This window comes from Pleurodeles waltl, chromosome 10 (assembly GCF_031143425.1).
Source record: "Pleurodeles waltl isolate 20211129_DDA chromosome 10, aPleWal1.hap1.20221129, whole genome shotgun sequence".
NCBI lineage: Eukaryota > Metazoa > Chordata > Amphibia > Caudata > Salamandridae > Pleurodeles > Pleurodeles waltl.
Window position 1 is genome coordinate 107,812,584 of NC_090449.1, and position 20,730 is coordinate 107,833,313.

The 20,730-nt window shown below is 43.0% G+C and overlaps 1 protein-coding gene and 1 long non-coding RNA gene across 7 annotated transcripts in view; one reads left to right on the forward strand and one right to left on the reverse strand.

Moving 5' to 3' along the window:
• Positions 1–3,696: 3,696 nt before the first annotated feature.
• On the reverse strand, positions 3,697–6,713 carry LOC138261179 (uncharacterized). Its single transcript, XR_011199049.1, has 2 exons — positions 6,682–6,713; positions 3,697–4,043 (listed from the first exon to the last, which is right to left on the reverse strand). It is a non-coding gene; the product is annotated as an uncharacterized lncRNA (long non-coding RNA).
• Positions 6,714–7,615: 902 nt separating this feature from the next.
• NSMCE1 (NSE1 homolog, SMC5-SMC6 complex component) overlaps positions 7,616–20,730 on the forward strand; it is a 167,135-nt gene continuing 154,020 nt past the window's right edge. Inside the window, exons 1-2 of one of the 6 annotated variants that reach the window (XM_069209892.1) lie at positions 7,616–7,790; positions 12,533–12,673. In XM_069209892.1, coding sequence (XP_069065993.1) covers positions 12,556–12,673 — 118 coding nt within the window. In that variant the 5' untranslated portion in view covers positions 7,616–7,790; positions 12,533–12,555. Of the gene's footprint in view, positions 7,791–7,859; positions 7,979–8,029; positions 8,069–8,218; positions 8,375–12,532; positions 12,674–20,730 lie in introns of those variants that run through there. The other 5 variants (XM_069209893.1, XM_069209897.1, XM_069209896.1 and 2 more) reach the window with 5 other exon arrangements.

The window sequence follows — 20,730 nt, forward strand, 5'->3', positions numbered from 1 at the left end:
AGAGTGCATAGCCCTGATCTTCCAAAAAGGTCTTCAAAAGCTTCTCTAATGCAGTAGAATGCACCCAGCTCCTATCATTCTTCCTGACCTTAGCTAGCTCTAGTTCAGAAACATCTGTCATTGACCCAGATAGTTAGCCTGTGTTCTCATAACCCTGGTGCTGAGCATAGCGTTCAAGTTGGTTGGTGCATGGCTGTAGGGCTGGTGCCAAGTGTCTATCCACAAACCGTTAGACAGAACTGTCTAATGCTTCCATTAGGTCATTTTCTAAAGAGACCTCTGTGTCGCCCTTGTAATATCTAAGGGTGTGTGGGGAGCTCTGCATCGTTGGCAGAGCTAACGGAGTTTTTGGAACTCTGCGCTCTGCTTATAGGGCAGAGTTAGTCCAAAATCTCTGCTAGCCCCGCCAGGGGAGCGGAGCTCACCTGGTACCCGTTGCAGCCCAGTTATGGGCTGCACAGTGCAAGCGCAGACAGTCTGTCATTGCGCTGTGCAGCCCATAACTGGGCTGCAGCACGCACCGGAGGAGAGACCAGAGGGAGGCAGCTGCTGCAGACTCGTCGCCATTGGACGAGGAGGAGAGGAGGGCCATCTGAAAGACCCAGGTAAGTCCTGGTCTCTTTTTCGTTGTTTGTGCACAATGGTGCCTGGATTTAGGCCAGGGCAGTAGGCAGTGAAAGCTGCCATTTCCGGGTTGTTGTGCACTGCCCTGTCCTGTGTGCAGTGCACACCGGGTTGGCCGGTGCACAAGAGGCCTGGCAGCTTTTGCTGCCTACGGCCCTGGCCTGAATTCAGGTCAGAGATGTAGGCAATGAAAGAAAGCTGCTGTTTTGGGCCTCTTGTGCACTGGCCTGCCCTGTGTGCACTGCACACAGGACAGGCCGGTGCACAAGAGGCCTGAAACGGCAGCTATCACTGCCTACATCCCTCTCTCGAATGTGCCCGATCTCTGAAGCACTAAGCAGGGTTGGGCCTGGTGGACCAGGCCCGACCCTGCATAGCGCTTCTGAGATCAGGTGCATTCAGGACTCCACCGGTCAAGGAACTCTGCCTCTGCAGAATTCCAGAGTTTTTTTTCAAATCCGAGGAATTCTATGGAGTCTGACTCTGTGAACTCTGCCCAGGCCTAGTAATATCCTCTGCCCTCATCCAAACAATAAAACTGAGAATTGCCCATAACCAGTGTTTCTTGTCCAATGGACAATAGAGAAGAGCAACCCCACAGAGTGCTACTTAGTCAACTAAATCAAGTGTGGAGGGAGGTATCTTCAGCTCCTGGAAAGAAAGCCCTATTAGAATTATTACATCCCTGGAGAATATGTATGCTTCATGGGCGTTTAGGGGGGTCAATGCAGGCAGAACTAGTTAGATTAATGCAATGAACAGCAGTGCTGAGATAAGCTCTGTTTTTACAGCCTGCGCAGTGGCATGAACCCTCTGTGCTGAAACGTGGAGGGGCGATGCGCACATGGGTGATCGCAGCCTGCTTGGAGTATTAAAAGAAGACAATTAGAAGTGGGTGTTGTGGTGTTGCAGTAAGCAAATAATAATTGATGAGGTTGGAATGCTTCATCGCTGCACGTGGCTCAGACAGTGTATGAGAGACACATGCCTCTCTGATCAAACTTACAAGCACTATAGCAATTCTACATGAAATAAACAGTAACATGACAACACTTATCTCTTCAGTGAAGCAGTAAAGTAAGAGGCAAAAAGATGGTGCTGATCGTATTTAAGTATGGTCTAACAAGGTGATTGGTGTGAGGAGTCATACCCAAATTGTTCATGGGAAATGTAGTTAATGTTTGTAAAATGTTTTGATTGGCCTGTGTGATGTAAACAGTAAAGAAATAGAATATTAATCAGAGCCTCTGGTCCTGACATAGAATTATTGCACTATCACAAGAAAAAGAGTGCTTCCTCCAGGCACAACCCATCCCTCACTCCTAAAACAAGTGGCTTTAATTGGTGCTGTGCAACATAAACATGCAATCTTCCGTCACCTGGATTTAAGCATGTCCTGGCCCACAGTTATTGACTGGTTAGGATGCAGGCCAATAATTTAATTATCACCTGCTATTTTCACAGGCCACTGGACATGATTTGGCTGGATGTGGTTCAGCTGCTGAACAACACTGCACTACCACTTGCCCTTCTCTAACCACTGTAACATGCAAAAACATATACACCGATGAATGGACTCTTGACAGTCCAAGCTGGCTGTACAACTGGCTGGGGGCTCAAACTCTGTAGCAGCAATAATGGGGAGTACTCTATGCATAGGTGCCAAAAGACCTGAAGCAGGCAGTAGGCTCCCAATGTTTAAGCCCCAAATGGCTTTATTTTATGAGTATCCCACATTAAATATCTTCTGCTTCAAAGTCAGTCAAGGTGGAAAAGCAAACCCTCCAATTGTTTTTTTCAAAATCTCCCTCTTAACACATTCAAAATGTTGGCATGCACCCATACAGTCTGAAGCACAATAAGCCATGTCAGGCCTGACCTCTCTCATTCAATATTCAGCACTTTAGAGCACCACCTGGGCACCCCCAGTCTCATCCAGCCAGATGAAGACTTCCTGGCTCATCCTGTCAGTGACTCATTGGGGTGGCACTTGTGTCTCTTGGCGCAGGTGAGATGAACAGGGATGTGAATGGGGTTAAGGTGGCCTGGGGTAGGCTAGTAGTATCACCTTCTTTCACAGAGAATAATACCAGCCATTTCTTCATGTTTTGAATTTCAGCAAAAACCTGCATATGATAAACAGGACTTTATACAAAAACATATATATTATTATTTTTTTAACACTGAGTTCCTGTCTTTGCTTGCTTTAATAATTATCATGGATCATTAAGGAAGCTCTAGAACACATTTTAAAGCACTTCCTTCTTATGTCTGCTGTTTTAAGTGTGCAATGAGAAGAGAAGAAAATACCAGGTTTATGTGATTTGTGTTAATGTTTGTGCTGGATGGGACTTTAAAATACTGATCAGGCTGGTAAAAAAAATAAACTATGCTGGTTCGGGTTGATTAACATGGAGCTATATTACTTTGAACTGGCTGGGCTGGGTGGATATCTATGGTGCTTGAATGCACTGACCAAGGATGAATGGTTTATATTATGAAAGGGGGAAGAGGGGATTGGGACAGGAAGCCTAGTTCTGGTGGATGTAAATGCGGCTAGAATGGCTTTGAAGTGGCTGTGCTGGCTTTGGGTAAAATTAAATTGATTGTTCAAAGGAACAATCTGTGCATAACCAGGATGACTGTCAAAGACGAAAATACAATGCATCTATGATGTTATATACTATTTGGTGCATTGTGATTTTTAGATATATTCACCAGCATTAAAGAAAAAAATGTTCAACCAGCTACTAGTACCAACTAAATGTAATTAGCTAGCTGATATTCATGTGTCTATCAGAAGATATTCTTAAGAGTGAAAGCACATTGCTGTGAATCAGGGCATCATCGAACAATATAGTGTCTCAGCCAGAGGTCGACGTGAACAGGGGACTATGTGAACTCTGTTACCAAGCTTTATTAATTTGATCAAAACATTACTCGTACTTTAAAAAAAAAAAGTCCCTGAATGGTTAAGTTAATGCAGGTTGAAGCGAGAGATGAAAGGACTCCTCTACATAAAATGAGAGAAGGGAGAGGCAATTAAAGAAGAAACAACCATTCAAGCCACGGTTCCCGTAATGTAAGGGCTGCATGGGAGCCAGAAAAGGCTTTATTGATAGAATGAAAAATGTCCTAGCTACCATGAAGGAAACTTTCAATTCTATTAAGGACACGGAGGTGAGGATTATGCAGTCCTTTCTCCACTTTATTACAAACAGCAAGTTCAAAGTTCAAACATGATCGAGAACACAATAAAACTTCAAACCCCATGATGCCCACAAGTAACCATGGCAACCCATAACCAATCCAGTGTCCATAACAAAGAGTATAGATGTAGCAGACGGGCATAGTCCTTCCTCTTCTTCACTGAAGGAAGTTAAGATACTCGCAATCTCATTCACCTTTGGAATCACCTCCTACAAAACAAATAAGTGATCAGATAACAGCAAACAGAGTCATATCATAAGCAAACAATCCCACAAGAATACAATATCATGTTGATAAATGGAAAGAAAAAATCATTGAGACAACAAAGTACATATCAAGGTATCACCAAGTGAGTCATCAATAACATACATATAATCAACAAGCCTCCAACAGATAGGAAAAATACCACTGACCTGTAAAAGAGGAATCCACTCAGAAGCAAAAGGCAAGGTAAATCAATATCGGGTGGGTAATACTGTCATAGTATGAGGGAGGGATAATCCTCGCCTCGTGTCCTTAATAGAAGTTTCCTTCACAGTAGCTAGGACATTTTTCATTCTATATCAGGACCGGAGGTGAGGATTATGCAAGTTCCAAGCTTACTCATCACCAAAGATGCTGCTTCATGAATCAGTTTAAAATAAAATCTCTTGAAAACTGATTTGGAGGACCAATCCGCTGCATTCATGATGTCCTCCAACCTACCACCTGCTTGAATAGCTTTAGAAGCCATCTCCCCTCTAGTGAAATGAGCTCAGAAACGCCTAATGTCAATCCCAGCTTCAGACATGAGCCAGCGAAGCCACCTGGCTATAGTAGGGGAAGCCACTGCTTTAAACGGTTTCTTGATAGTAATCAAGGGTTGTCTCTCTCCTGGAGGCCTATCCTCCTCCGTTACAGCTTCATAGGCCTGTAAACATCGGAAAAAAGGGGAATGCTCACCAGTGCTTCCTCCCTGAGTATTGGAACCTCCTCTGTTGAAATGGGAGAAACGCCCTCTACCAGGACCTCTGTTGGGGAAGAAGGCCTCCTGTTGACCGTCACTCCAGCCGTTGTTGCGTCATCCTTGAGCTCTGGAGGGGCCGTCCTGCAGGGAACGGCCGGAGAAGCAGCCCCTGCCTCGTCTGGCCCCAGAGAAAACCTTTCCTGGAAAAATATTGCGCATCGAGGACTGTGCCTTGTCCAAAGCAGAGAAGGTGGATACAAATCTCCCTAGCTCCTTCATGAAGGGGTCCCCAAAGAGATTGCCCTGGGCTACCGCGCCTACCTCAGACGTCGCCAACTCCCCTAATTTGGGGGCAATCTTGATCAGGAGAGGGCAACAGACCGCCATTTGTGCCATTCCAGCAACCAGATCCATCCGCAACGGTTCCCCTAAGACCTTGGCCGAATCAGCCAATTCAATAATCTTGGTCAAGGGCCCCAGGACATCTAAAAGTTTATCCTGACAGGCCCGCCAGGAACGATCGATCCCCTTCTTGAGGTCACGCATGTACTTGGAGAAGAAAGTACATAATTTAGGGTCCATAGAAGGCGTAGCCGCCACCTTGTCTCCAAGCGCAGGCCTGGGACATTCCGCCCGAAGGAGGGCCCGAAGTTCCTTTTCAAAAGAATGGCGGATGGCCTTAGCGACATAAGCTGCCACTTTAGGATTGGGGACCCACTGGGAGGACCGAGGATGGTATATGCCCTCCAGATCAAACATATTAGAGACCAAACATTCTTCATCTACACTGGAGATATTCGCGGATGGGCGTCAAGGTCTACCCATAACGCGACCATCGTCCGATGAGCCCCCATCATTGGAGTCACCCCCCCCCCACAAACGGGGCGATCCCACAAAGGGATCCAGCGCAAGGGCAGCAGAGCTGCCATGCTCTCCGGGCATAACATCCTCCCTTGGGGTACAGGAGCAAGAGTTCACGCACTCTTGGAAAAAGCTTCCCTTAATCTGGCGAAATTTGCAGGTGCCCCGCGTCAAGCTTCAGAGAGGAAGAAGAGGTCTTCGAGATACCAGCCTGTGGGTCTAGATCTCCCAGTACACCAGACAAATTGGACACCTAGTCCATTAGCCTATGCACCCTATCCTGCAGGGGTGCTAAGGCTTTCGCCGCCGCCTACGAAAGTAATCTGTCCATGCCTTCAGGAAGGTGGCATTGGGGAGGCCAAACTTCCTCCGTCCCCAAAGAGGGAGCGTAACACAAAAGACCACAAAAGAATCCATGGAAGGAGTGGACGAGGACATCCCCAGGCTAAAGAATGTATAGATATACACCAGGAAAAAAATTCTAACAGAATCAATTAGGGTGGAGTAGGACCCAGGGCCAGACCAGTAAAATATGCCACCTACCCTCAGTAGGGGTGTCAATAGAAGGGGTGAGAGCACAGAAAAACACCCAACCTAGAATAAACAGGGCAGCCCCCTCGCCGTGCTCTGAAATTCAGAAAATATGTAGATAGAGAAACCAAACCGTAAAGGATCCCCTAAGGGAAAATAGGAAGCAGGTAATTCATGCCCGTACAGCAGCGCGGTGTCGGCCAGGGTTGGGGGCCACAGAAAATCAGGAATCCCGAGGGCGGGATCCTGAAAGGCCCAGACGCGATCGAGAAACACAGCGCGAGAAGCGCTGAATCAAACTATCTCAGAGGGACGTGTACGTGCGCCCCTAGCGGTGATAAGGTGTCACCGCACCACGCGCTCGGGCTGAAGCCTACCGCGCAACTCAAAAAATGGCTGGTATGCGAGGAATGCACTTGTGTATCGACAGCAGTAAACACAAGGCAACAAGGCAACGCTTGCTGCACAGTCAAACCCCATGAAACAAACGAGAAGGAGCGAGGACTTACCCGACAGGCAGCAGTGAAGAAAGAGGAAAGACTGAGCCCGTCAGCTACTTATATACTCTTTGTATTGGACGCTGGATTGGTTATGGGTTGCCATGGTTACTTGTGGGCATCATGGGGTTTGAAGTCTTATTGTGTTCTCGATCATGTTTGAACTTTGAACTTGCTGTTTGTAATAAAGTGAAGAAAGGACTGCAAAATCCTCGCCTCCGGTCCAGATATAAAATCTGAAATGTGCCCTTTTAATGAAAATCTATTACAAAAAAAGTTTTGCCTGGGTGCAATCAGCTTATTACTAACAACATAACTTTTGGAATAACTGTAAACATGTAAACAAAATGACACTACATTTTGCGACAGATTATTTATCCTGTGTGCAACTTGACACATTTTAAAACTGACGACTTATTCATACCGGTTTCTGTTGCCGGCTTGGATCTCTTGCTACTATAAACACACATCCCAATTTGCCCAGTGAACTGATCAGAATTCAAATCAATGACCATTCGGTCACGCGCAGACACTTTAAGTGATCGCATTAACCAACCGAGCTAAAGTATCGTTAAAAAAAGCATTTCCCACAGATACATTTAAGTTGCATTTATTTTTCATTTAAGGTATGAGCATACACTCGCTGATAACGCCCCCATTGTACCCAGGACGTCAGTTCCCATACTTTTCTTTAAACACTTCGATCAATGGTTTCCCAACCTGGAACACCTGAACTACGCTGGCTTGAAAATCTAGCTCGGGGACGCAACTAGATCTGAGGAAATTCGGGCGGGGTTTATGGAGGCTGAAAGGCGCCGACTCCTCAGCCAATGAGCTAGTCAGATTTTTGGCAGCATGTTAGGATTGGCTAAAGTACTACCAAAGCTCCAATCTTAAACCATTTTACTACTTCCACTATTAGAATATGTTAGATGGTGGGGTTGGTTGTGGTTCGACCCGGAAGTACGAAATTTACGGGCACTTGGCCCCCTTGAACGAGCAGTAAAGTGAATCACGCGTTAGGGTGAAGTGGTTCATGTGCGGTTAGGGTGCGTAGCTAACTGGTGGTGGACATTGCTGAGGTCGTGGTCCTGATCTCACTCATTGACGTTACCGCGTGGGTAATGAATAAATATCTTCCTCTGCTTACTTCTCCTTTTGTATGCGTTGTTAAACACGTTAGCTGTTAGACCATTTAGGTCGCTTGCTTCTTCAAGTGGCTGTATCGATGTTATTGGTGCCACATGTTTCGGAACGGAAAAGTGAGCCATGCTGACCAATTTTATTTGGCGGTGGTTTAAATGAGCAGGTACTAGTAAGTGCTGAGTAACTGCACTTTTCAGCATGGGTGCAATACGCATGATGGGGCTGAGTACTGGCACTTCTAAGTAGCAACCAGGTACTCTGAGTAGTAAGCACCAGCACTCTTATTTTTCCATTTCATTCGCTGCTGTGAACTATGTAGCTACAGTCACTTCATTCATTAACCCTGTCGCGCAGCCCCACTCTACGTTTATTGGCTCTGTGATCTGCACGCTCAGTCGCGCTTTACCGATGCTCCTCATCTAACGAGGCGTCACATTATGACACCTACATAATAACCTCCGAGGCAGCCTGTAAGAAAGAAAGTAGACGGGTAACAGCAGCCAAAATTAGACTCAAGGCGCTGTTCTAATGCTTGAATTGCTGAGCGCCTAGAAGACCCGTAAGTATTGAAGGTGCAATGGTTCTATCTCTGCTTCATCATAGCAGGCAGCACAAGCGTAAAGCGGCACCCCTGCTAGAACCTAAAAGGTAGCTACTATCTGGAAGCCACTGTTAGAAATCTTTACGTAATTCGTGTATTGTTGCGGGTCTCTTCTGGGGCTCTGCATGGCTTCACATAAGGAAGGACCACTGTGTCGCACGGTCTCACTAGAGACACCGCAGTTCAGTAGTGAAACCCTGTGCAATACTCCAGAGAGCTATTATAGCAAACCAGTTGTCCTGAGAAGGAAGATGTTACTTATGGTAGCGCCCCATTCAAGGGGGCTATCTGCATTGTACTCATAAAGTGCATTTACCTCTTGTTCTGTTGCCTCATGATGCGACCCGCAGACTCCACTCTTTCCTCTTCCTTGACGGGTTGTTGGTCCAACACGTCTTTTTTAATCTCATTTTTTGTTTTCCAAAAATGGGGTTTTAATATTGCTGTTTCAATCCACATTTTTCACCGTTTTTTTTCCCGAAATTTTCTTCAAGAGAAGAACATCTCTTCTGTGAGTTCGTATAAAATATCTCTAGGTGCCGATTGATGGAACTAAAGCCCCGCATTCATTGAACAAACTGGTGGAATCCAGTGGGCGTGTGGACATTTTCCAGCAAAAAGCAAATCACTAAGGCTTTTATAACCTTTTCTCTGGACTTGTCTACTCTAGTTTTAAAGGTTGTAGTCATTCTGTAGGACGTTCACCCAAGTTTCATTGGTCTCGTTCCACTTTCCCTTTAACGTAATTTAAAAGACGTTCAGTGCGTTTCTCCTCACATGTTTATCTTTATTGCTGGACGAGGAAAGATTAACAACCTGTAAATGGGCGTAGATATCGTAGCCGCTAATTAATCACCGCTACTTTCGTAATATCGTTAAACATTATTGTAATTAATTCTACATTTCCTTTTTTGGTACAGATCTATTTAAAGTAACAAAATGTAAATGTTTCATTTAAAAACTTATGTTTTTTTTCTTTGTCACTATATTAGGCTTGTCAATATTTGTCCTTGCAAACATTCAATTGTTGAACAATCTAATTACATTCCTGTGGGTCCCTATACATTTGTTCGACCAATTTATAGTGTCCTAGGGAGTGAATATTAAAGTGCACCTAGACCTGATTTTTGCTTATTTGAGGTGTGGCGTTAATTTCATAATAGACAATTAAAGGACTGAAGTTGTGTCCAAAACACAGTCACCCAAAACAAAGTACACAATTATTTAAGTTTTTTTTTTTTTTATGGTGCAGGCCTAAAAAAATCATAAAAATGTTACTAGACCTGTCGGTCGAGTAACTTGAATAATCTATTCGACCTAACAGTAATGTACTCGACCTGTAAACGGGTCTTAAATTGTATGAACCTACGCAAATGGTTGAGTCTGCTTTTTCTTCATTCTCAGATATGTTTGCACCTTCAAATATGTGACTTCAGCAATTCTGTGGTATAAAAAACCTCTTTTGTTTGATTAAGTAGACTAAAGTTTGCTGCATGTATCACAAGAATCTAGCCCAGATATAGGGGACACATGACTTGCTTTTAGTTCACTAATTGCATTGCCATCAGGCAGGAGTGTTTTTCAGTTTGTTTAAACACTCACTTTAAAAAATATATATTACTAAACAATGGTGTGGTAGTATACTGTCATCTACACACAGTACATTTCCAAGAAATGTTCAAAAACCTTTCCACTAACTTGCAGCTTTACTTATAAAACTCTATAGTGTATTAATATTATGTGAAAATTGAGTTTCAGAAAACATATCTTTTGCACATCAACACGAAGTATTCTGATTTTTTTTCATCCTATTAAAGTACTTTTTCATCACACAGAAATACAAAAAATGGCCTTTCACAACTACTGATATATATTTTGAAATGTTTGTACGGTTGATTTAGTCATTTGAATATGTTTTAAGAAAAACCTGACACCATATAGGCTTTTATTTCACACTCTAAACGGCAGGTCAGACAGTTCACCATACAAAATCAGGGAACTCTGCAGTCAGAAAGAAAATCAGAACACCTATTCTTTATCAACTCGCCAGAAAGAGGGGAGGGGGCGGGTCCTAAAACTAGCTCGACCTGATCAAAAGACATGCCATAGCAAGTAGTCAAGTCCATTTTTCAAGCCCTGTGGTGGGTCAGCCTCTTATGGAATGCCAGTGCATTTCGGCCTGTAGATGTTTTTTTTTTATATTTGTTTTTAATCTCTTCGGGATGATCCCAAGGGCCTTTTGTTTTACACATGAGAATAAAGAGATGCTTTGGGGGTCTCCCAGCTAGTCTGTTGGTAAAGCTCCGAAGAGCCCTTGTTATGTATTGCCATGGAAGTCTTATGTGTAGGGCCCAGTCTGGCAACAGGAAGAAAAGGATGCCTGTTGCTGAAGCGTTTTTGGCTATGGAGAGAACGAGGCTATTTCATCCATTGAGTCTTGCAATTGAGAACCGTACCTAATTTGTACCGCTAGAGATCCTCATGTGATGTTTTCAAAGTGAAAAAGTGTATTGGTTAAACCTGATGTGTGTGTTTGTGTAAACTTACTTAAATCAGGATTTTAGTTTCTCTTGTGCTCAAAGTAGTAAATCTCCTTGCATGTTCTGCAGACACCGCGAGCCTGATGTGCTATGATCATTAGCAAGCCAAGGATACGCAATTTGCGAACCAACTGGTTTGCAAATAGGAATGCGATTTGTGATACAGGCTATCTACTAATAGCTCGCATTGCAAATTGTATATTCAGAGGGAATCACAAAACGGCCTGCCTACTGAATATTAATTTGGCTCATCGCAATTTGCTGCTGCAAGTGCAGGGATGGTGACCTGCAAAAGAGAGCAGACCTCTGTCCCTGCAATCCCAAATGGGGAAACATCCATTTAAAAATTATCTGTTTGGGAAGGTATCCGAGAGATGGAAGTGGTCCCCTGAACCGCTGCCTGCTCCCTCCTACAGAGCCAATGAAACCATTCACAAATGGGACACCTTCCCCTTTCAAATCAGTTACCATCCCAACCTGGAGGTCAGTAACTCAGCAATGGTTTTTCAGTCTCTGTTGTGGTCATAAACCATTGATACATATCTCTCTGTATCAGAAACAGGAGGTGGTGGGCACCTTTTGTACACCACTTATCATTTGTGATTCAGAAAGAATCACAAAAGCCTTGAAACATTAGGAAAAGCCATTTTGTGATTGCAAACCTAGTAATTTTTCAAATTGCAGGGATTACAGTCACAAAAGGGCTTTGTACGTCAGACCCTATTTACTTGCTTAAAATGTTCCAAATGATTGGTAAGCCCCTTTTTATTCTTTCTGCTTTTCTAATATTTTCATGACTCTGGAAGAAGGGCAGTGGTGTATATTCCAGCAAGCACGAGTTAGTCCACCCCATTACTGAATGGAGTCTTTCTGCTGTGCATCTGCTTTGTTTTCCCGTCACATTTAAGCCCTTTCTAAGTAACGGATGTGCTGGTGCTTTGCAAGGGCCAAGTACATCCCTTGAGAATTGAGGGAAGATGACTAAGGACTGCCAGTACAAGAGTCACTACTGTGAGTAATCTGTAAACTTCTCTGTATTGCGGGATGTAGAAAAGATTGGAAGAGGCTGATGAAAGCCAAAGAGCTGAAAATCAGTCTTTTGATTGTAGTTACTTTTGATTCTTTTAAAATGGGTTCAGCAGTGTTATTTTTGATTGCTTAATAAAACCATTTTAAAGATATTTAATATAATGAAATGTCTGGAATGCATACTATGCCCTGGTTTAAAGCAGTATCGGATATCAATGTGCAAGAAGGTAAGTAGGGGAATTAGATGGGCAAAATATTGGGGATCAGTTGGAGTTTCTTTGGCAGGTCCTTGAGTCTAACATGGAGGTTGTTTAAAATGTCAGAGACCACTTGAGAAATTGGATTGATCTGCATCCCATCTGTTGAACTTGAAATACCCCAGCACTTGTTTGACTAAAAGTCCCTCTGCTTTTTTTCCTATGTGTGCATGCCATTTATATATACAACCTCAGAAATGACATGTTTGTTCACTGGTTACACGGTTGCTTTCAGATTTCATTGCAATTGTTCTTCTGTTGCATTCACTGCTGCCTATGTGTTTTTTAAGCTTTGAAACTGTTACGTGTAGCTATGGCGGCTCAGATGACTGACAGTCACCGCAGATTCATCCAGGTCTTGATGTCTCATGGTATAATGGAAGGATCAGAAGCTAGAGCTCTTCACAGACACTGCTGCGAAGTACATAAAGGCAAGTATAGCTTGGTATGAACTTCCTGTATGCACAATGTATTTTACATCATTCAATGCAGAAGTATTCTCTTTCAGAATACAATTTTGGTACAGTAGTGAGGATTTACTTAAGTCACAATTTGAGTAATAGCCAAGCTTTTCAAGATTTTTTTTTTGATATGCAGTTATATCTCTTTTGGAGGATGAGTCAGACCTGATAAGGTTCTCATAATCTTTTCCTTTGATGGCATAGCAGAAATAGTAGGATTAAGTAATGTTTGTATGATGGCAGTATCTTGGCTTAAGGTGATAGTTGTGTGAATGGACAATGGTTGCTGTGTTGGCTTATAATGGTGCCATGTTGTTTGAATGGATGCATCATAGTCGGCCTAAACAAATCCACTGGACCAAACGCTATGGCAAGTCATAATTTATCAGGTGAAGCTATTTTTCGGACGTACCGGCCCCTTCTGGCCTGTTGACAAAGAACATGTGTTCTGTTAAGTCAGATGGTGGAGGATCAATAAAGAAGCCTTTAAATCTTTTTGTCACATTTGCTGTGTTCAGAGACAGAGGTCATACGTCAGTTTGTCTTACACAATTAATTTTCTTTCTCACTGCAGAGATCCAGGATTTTGTCAGGTTATTCCCAACACACAACATTTAAGTAGTTAGTTAACTGTACAAACATTTCCAAAATACATTTCAGTAGTTGTGAAAGACCATTGTTTGTACTTCTGTGTGATGAATTTTTATCTTAATAGGATGAAAACAAATCAGAACACTTGGTTGTGTAAAGAATAAATATGTTTTCTGCAACCCGATTTTTACAAATTGTTAATACATTACATAGTTTTATCAGTAAAGCTGCAAGTTAGTGGGAGGGTTTTTGGACATTTTTTGGAAATGTTCTGCCTGTATGTGACAGTGTGCAATTACATCATGCTTTAGTAATACATATATTAAAAGTGAGTGTTTAAACATGAACTGAGAAACACTCCTGCCCAGATGACAATGCTATTAGTAAACTAAGAGGCAAGTAATGGATCATGTGTTCCCTATATGTGGGCTTGATTCTTTTGATAGATGGAGTAAACATTTATACTATTTAATCAAACAAAGTTTTTTGTGTAGCAGAAATGCTGAGCTCACAAATTTGAGGGTGCACTCATATGTGACAATGAAGAAAAAGGCAACTCTGTAAACTAAAATATTTGACTAGGAACACAAAATTTGAGACCCATTTACGGGTCAAGTATTTCGCAGATATGGTCGAGTAGATTATTCAAGTTACTCGACCTGCAGGTCTAGTAACATTTTAATGATTTTTCGAGGCCTACTGGTGATTGTATTACTGTGTAATAGTTGGTGTGTTAGCATTTGATGCTGGTTGTGTGGATGCATGCCTGGTTGAATGTATTGTGATATGTTTGTTTTGAAGACATATAATGGTGATTGTTCTCATGTAATGGGTTGTGTGTACTTATGATGCTTGTGTCAGCCTGTGATGGTGGGCTGGTGTGTTGGTGTATGACGCTTGCATGTGTGAAGAGTATTCATGATGTATGGCAATTGGATTTGTTGGAGTATGACTGTGGGCGTTGGAATATGATGTGGGTTTTGTGGCCTTATAACTTGATGTGCTGGGGTACGATTTTGGTTGTTTAGACGTGTGGTTGTGCGACTTCACATATGATGATTGTGGGATGTATATGTAATGGTGTATGTTTCCTTGTCCCCGCACCCTCTATCTGGACCTCCCAGGCCCTTCATTACCATTTATGCTCCCTGCCCCCCCCCTCTGTATGCCTTTGCAGTATCTCTGTGCTCGACCACCTTCCCTTTAGCACTTCTCCCTGCAGGCCACCTGTGTATCCCTCTACCTCCCCTCTACCTCCATGCATTTTTTTTTCTTTATTTCCCTCTATGTACCAAAGGATCGAGGGTTTTCCGGGCTGAGTATTTACCGTTCTCAGAACTGATAGTTTGTACATTTCTGTAATGCAGTTGATTTTAAGTGTTTTTTTGTGTGTTTTTTCTTTTTTTTTTTGCATCATCAATCACAGTAACAAAACGCAAATATTTATAATGACTTTCTTATTCCGTTATTGGTGGATCCTTCTGCACCTACCAGCAACTTTATGAAATGAGTACCTGCATCCCACCATTTTTTTTTCCTGCTGCGCCATTTTGGTTGTGGGTAAAGCCCATATTCACTCTTACCTTTGAAAATATTTTTGTTATCATGTAAGCCGACTTGCTAATAATGTAAGCGGACATATTTATATTATGGGCAATAGTTAATTGGTTGAGAGATGGAGAGTGGGTAAATGTCACTCATTTGAAACATATCTGTAAGTGGTTGTGCAAGTTTGGATTCTTTCTCCGAAGGGATTTTTTTGCATACCTTATTTCTTTGTAAGGTAAACGGAGTCATTGCTGAGTGGCCTCTGTTGATTTCAATTTATTTGATAATTTAAACATTACAGTTAGGGAATCAGTAGTTAGCCTCCAGTATGACTTTACCGACTGGCATATATGAAACAAGCTTCGTGACACCCATCTTCAAACAAAAATGTGCTTGCTTGCCATTTGCTCTATCTACAGTTCAAAACAATCAGAATCCACGTTGTTTTGGGCTGAAAGCAAAATATCAGTACTGTACCGACCCTCACACTGTCACATCAGTTTGTGCATATGGAATCCCACTAGTTCAATAGGCGGTCTAGGTGAAGGCCGATAACAGCATGCTAATTTAAAGAAATTGTGTTGAGTATAAGGAAAACATAAGCGATTAAGCAAATCCTAATTCTCACTTAATTTGTTTGGCTCAAGTGACATTGATCACTGAGAGCTTTACACAAGGTAGAGCATTGGGTAGCACACATTTAAATATAATTTATTCTGCCAAGTTGGCTAAATGATCATGGTATAATCTTACATCTGCATTTCCCACCTTGAACTGACATGTGGTACATTTAGAGGCCCGGAAAGCACTTGAGATCCACCGTGGGCGTCTTCTCAAACTAAGCAGCGGCCTTCTCCCATCTAATAAAATGCCACTGATCTTTTAGCATTGATGGGTCTAGTCTCAGCCCAGTCTACTCACAGAATATTAGGCAGCTGGACCATATTATTATGCTAGTGGCCGACACCTTGTCAACTAAAAGTAACGTTCACTGGCAAAGCCAATATGTTAGACTTGTATACAGTGAATGCAAAAAATCACACAACATCCACACACATTGATAAAGGTTGCACAGTCGTAGTTCACACATGTATGGTATACCCACAAGTATCCGTTCAGACATTGTTTATCAGTGGCCCTGGACACTTAAAACAACTAGTGTCCGAAGGCAGGGAGGGATGGTCCCTTTGGCCTTCTCTCCATACAGATTGCAATAAGTTGCCGTGATTGGTACAAACACGATTATTATCAAACCTAAAAACGTTATGAGGCCAGTGGCACTTAGTTAGGTACAATAAAGTAAACCCGTTCACTCAAAGACTCCGTAATATGTGAAAGCCTTAAGGAGGGTTTGGGCATCATCTATTCAAGCACCTAATGTGGACAGATGTTGGCATTGTAGTGAAGCACCGTGTAGGGCAGAATTCATCCTGCAGCTTTGATTTCTGTATTATAGATCTGTAGTCTTGACTGTGAATTGAAAAAGCAGATCTGAAAAGCAATGTCAACTGAAAGGCCATACCTGGGTAAGCATCTCGCACCATGCACAAGTCCTCAGACAAACCTTGATTCTTTTCAAGGCCTTGTATCACTACGTTCTTAAAAGTGGCTTCAGTGCAAGTTACCATTGCTGTCGAGTGGTTTCTTGTCATAGGTGACTCCCTCAACATTCCTGACTCGGTAGCAACCATTCAGCTTGATTGCTACCAGAGGGTCGCATTCTGGGACTTTTACTTTCGTTTTTTAACTGTGCACGTTCTGAATTCAAAAATACTATGCTGCATGGTGATCTTGTCCTAAAACTAAATCAGAACTTGCTGAATGTATTGCACATGACATGGCACCACTTGACAGTTGTGTCGCTCTCCCTAATTAACACAGAGGAATACATAATATATTTGGTTTTGTTAAGTAGTATCACCAAACGATCAGGCAATCTCGGGCCTACAGTCGTTGCTGCATCCAATAAGATTATTACATAGGTGACTTCTGGCTTTTTGTCATGAGCATGACTGCCACTAATACCTACGCATTTTACAGGGCCATTCTGTGAGTGACCACGTTTCATGAGAAAACTTTAGCCAGTCCCTGCTTTTCTGCCAGTAGCACCCCCTTATACTTTGATATCTGGCCCCTGCTCATGAGCCAGGCAGAAATGAATTTATTCATGGAATTACACAATGCCTGATTCTGTGTGTTCCTGGACCCTGTTTTAACAGGTTTTGCAAATGGGTCCAAGTTCCACCCTGTAAAATTGCCTGAAGCTTTAATTGCAGTTGGCAAGCTTCTGTCCAATTTTTTTTTTTCTGGTAGGACACATCAAACAGTGCACCTCCTGTCAGATCTAAATCTCTCCTTCCATCCCGTATATCCCACACCCCCCAACATTTTCTGCTTACACGCCCGCCCCTGCATACATTTACCACCTGCTTGGAGCAAGTGCAAATGTGTTCATTAAGCCTCACAAAATTTTGCGAATTTCGTGTTTCTTTGACTGGTTAATCCAGCTACAAGTGGTTACTCCCCATTCCATGGGGCTGAAAGTACTGGCGTGGTGCTACCACATGGCAACATTATTGCTGTATGTGGAATTTACACCCCAGCAGTACCGTGCAAATTCTAATCTGACCTAAATGTTAATAGTGCAACCACAAGTCCCTGGATGCAACCTAGTGATAGTTTACAGGATGGATCACTTATTAGCTGTTTTTCAGAAGACTGATAGGTTATTGATTTCGAAACTAGAACTCATGTGGTCATCTGTGATGTCTCTATGTATCCCTGCAAAAACAACAAGTGATGGACGGAATGCTGAACATTGTCAAACACTCACCCCCAGTCACAGAAACAAGCATCCTGGGACCGGTTTCGGGGTTTCACCCCTCATCAGCCAGGCTAGCTTGAATCCAGTGGCATGGGAAGCACGCGACCCACGTCTGGGCATACCCTTCCCACTTATGGCGACAAAGCAAAAACAACAAGTGATGGACGGAATGCTGAACATTGTCAAACACTCACCCCCTAATCCATCGTTCCTTGTCTCACCATGCCACCCCAGTTTGGACCCAGCCATATGCAAATCAGTCTTGACCCTGTTCCTCATGGGAACAGTCCAGCCCGAACTGCCAAGCCAGGTCCTCACTGGACCGGAAACAAGCATCCTGGGACCGGGGGGGGTTTCACCCCTCATCAGCCAGGCTATCTTGAATCCAGTGGCATGGGAAGCACGGGACCCACGTCTGGGCATACCCTTCCCACTTAGGGCGACAAAGCAAAAACAACAAGTGATGGACGGAATGCTGAACATTGTCACTCACTCACCCCCAGTCACAGATCTGGGTTTAGTCAATAGTTCTTTTGCTCACCATGCCACCCCAGTTTGGACCCAGCCATATGCAAATCAGTCTTGACCCTGTTCCTCATGGGAACAGTCCAGCCCTAACTGCCAAGCCAGGTCCTCACTGGACCGGAAACAAGCATCCTGGGACCGGTTTCGGGGTGCTTGTTTCCAGTCGAGGGAAGACCTGGCCTAGCAGTTCGGGCTGGACTGTTCCCATGGGGAACAGGGTCAAGACTGATTTGCATATGGCTGGGTCCAAACTGGAATGGCATGGGCTGCAAAAAAACGATGGATTTAGGCCCAGATCACTGTAGTGGGGGTGAATGTTTGACAATGTTCAGCATTCCGTCCATCACTTGTTGTTTTTTCTATGTATCCCTGCGTCAGGAACACTACATCTTTTTTACAACGTATCTTCTAAAAACAAGTACATTTCATTAAAAAATGTTCAAGTGCCCGCTTTAAAGTAAGAAAGAAAATCTCCTCCAGCCCCAATTTTCTCGCTGTCCCTCGAGCATGCCTAACATCATACTTTGTATTTATCAGTGCTCTGGTCAGAATTAACAGTGACGAAAGCGCGGTATAATCTTTTCTACAAAACGCTGGTCCTGGAAATCAACACTCCTTGAACCTATCCACTTGTCTTGCAGAAAAGGTATCTCTTCACAAAGTCTTAAGATGAGAAAAAATATTTTTTTTTAAATATATTTTTAATGCACCATTTTCCTATTGGGGAGGTGATGAAGTGGAGTACATGTATTGGTAAAGTTAATTGCAGAGAGAGCTGTGTTCTAGTCCCCATTACACAAAACTGCGATACTGGGCATTATCTTCTAATATCTTAGATCCCTTTTATGTAACAATTAAGGCCAATATAGTAAGTAAATATTTATTACAGTTAATTAAAACCATAAAACATTTCACAAATAATTCAAAACATGCCACACTTTAAAATACACTGATTAAAAGCTGAAAGTCAACCAATCTTCCTTTAGAATCTAACATGGTCGGTCAGTAGTACTTCGTTACATGTAAAACCATTAAAATCCGTGATATCTAATAACTCACACAGGCAGCAAATCCTTGTCTGCCAGAACAATAAAATAACTTTTCAGTTGTGACTAATTAATCTGTTTTCCTCTCTCTGCAAACCACCAAGCTGTGCATTTCTTAGGGCTTCCAGAGACTGCTGGACAGACTCTTGACTCATCAGATTTAGATTGACCATGTCATTTTCGTTAGTTTACGCAAAGCAGTGTTAGTTAGCCATTACAAAGCAGTGCATAAAACTAGACTTGCACATGTCTTCAGAGTGGTTAGTTCTTTCTGATGTTGAATGTAATGCCTTTGCAATGTCGCATTCAGGCTGATCTTTACTGTTGCTTGAGAACTGGGCCAGCTGTGAGACTTATGCATGAGTCACGGCTAGGAGGAACTCCAGGCTGTAGCACAGCATAGTTCAGGGATGATGTCTGGGTTATTAGTGCAGACAGCTCAGCGCGGAGAGAGCTGCCCCGGCTGTTATGGCATTCAGATTTGCTCCTGCTGGGTGGGGTGTCGTGAGATGGGAGGCTCCTGCCTGCCCACAGCAACTCCATGCCACCCGGTTGTGCTCCAGCAGGTTTAGGTTTTTCAGAATTCAACTTTGATGCTTCCAGGGAATCTCCTCTGGCTACTAGAGGCTGTACAGGATAGCACACTGGAGGCTTCCAATGAAGATCCGCGGTGTGAAATACAGGGGAAAGAAGAGTGCACTTGTACTTAGTGGATGTATAGTACTGCTCTTCCAATTTCTTTGTTTTAGAAGAAGAAAACTCCACTTCATGACTGACGGTTACAGTGACCAATGGCAGGTCCGCATGTGACTGACACTATCTGATGGGTTTGGGGTATTGATGTTTTGTCTCCTTACGCTTTTTTTTTCCTCTGAAGATTACACCATTTTGATAATATTGGCACACGCACCAATAAATCGGACCCAAAAAGTTAATTTTATTCATTAACAAACACACACTTCACGTTGCTAAAGGCCAACACTTTACAAATATATAGTGCTAATTAAAAAAATAAAAAAAACTCCTGTCACTTCATATTGGTAAAGTGATTTATATTTCACTGTGTACGGCACTGGATCTGATGGCAACTGTGTACCTTGAAAGCATTGAAAGTGTTAGTTTTAACGAGACTGTGAGCTGCCAACGTATACAGCGAAACACTCACTTTACCTTGTGTTTCCACAAGAACTGGACACACACTAACCTATTGGTCCTTCCACAGACTTGGACGTGCTTCTCTATCTCCACCTCTCAAACCTGAAATACTTTCCCATCACCCACAGCAGAAATGGGGCCCTTGTCCCTTGCTCACCCTGATCAAGCATTACAAAAACCTTGGTACAGAACAACTCTGTTAAACGTTGAGTGCTTTGAAGATTAACACTCTGAACCATGGCAAAATGTGCTGGATAGCCCATACCACAATATATCCCATAATTTTCGGCGAGTTGGCCACAGCCAAGACTAGAAAAAGAGTATTAGATATCAAAATC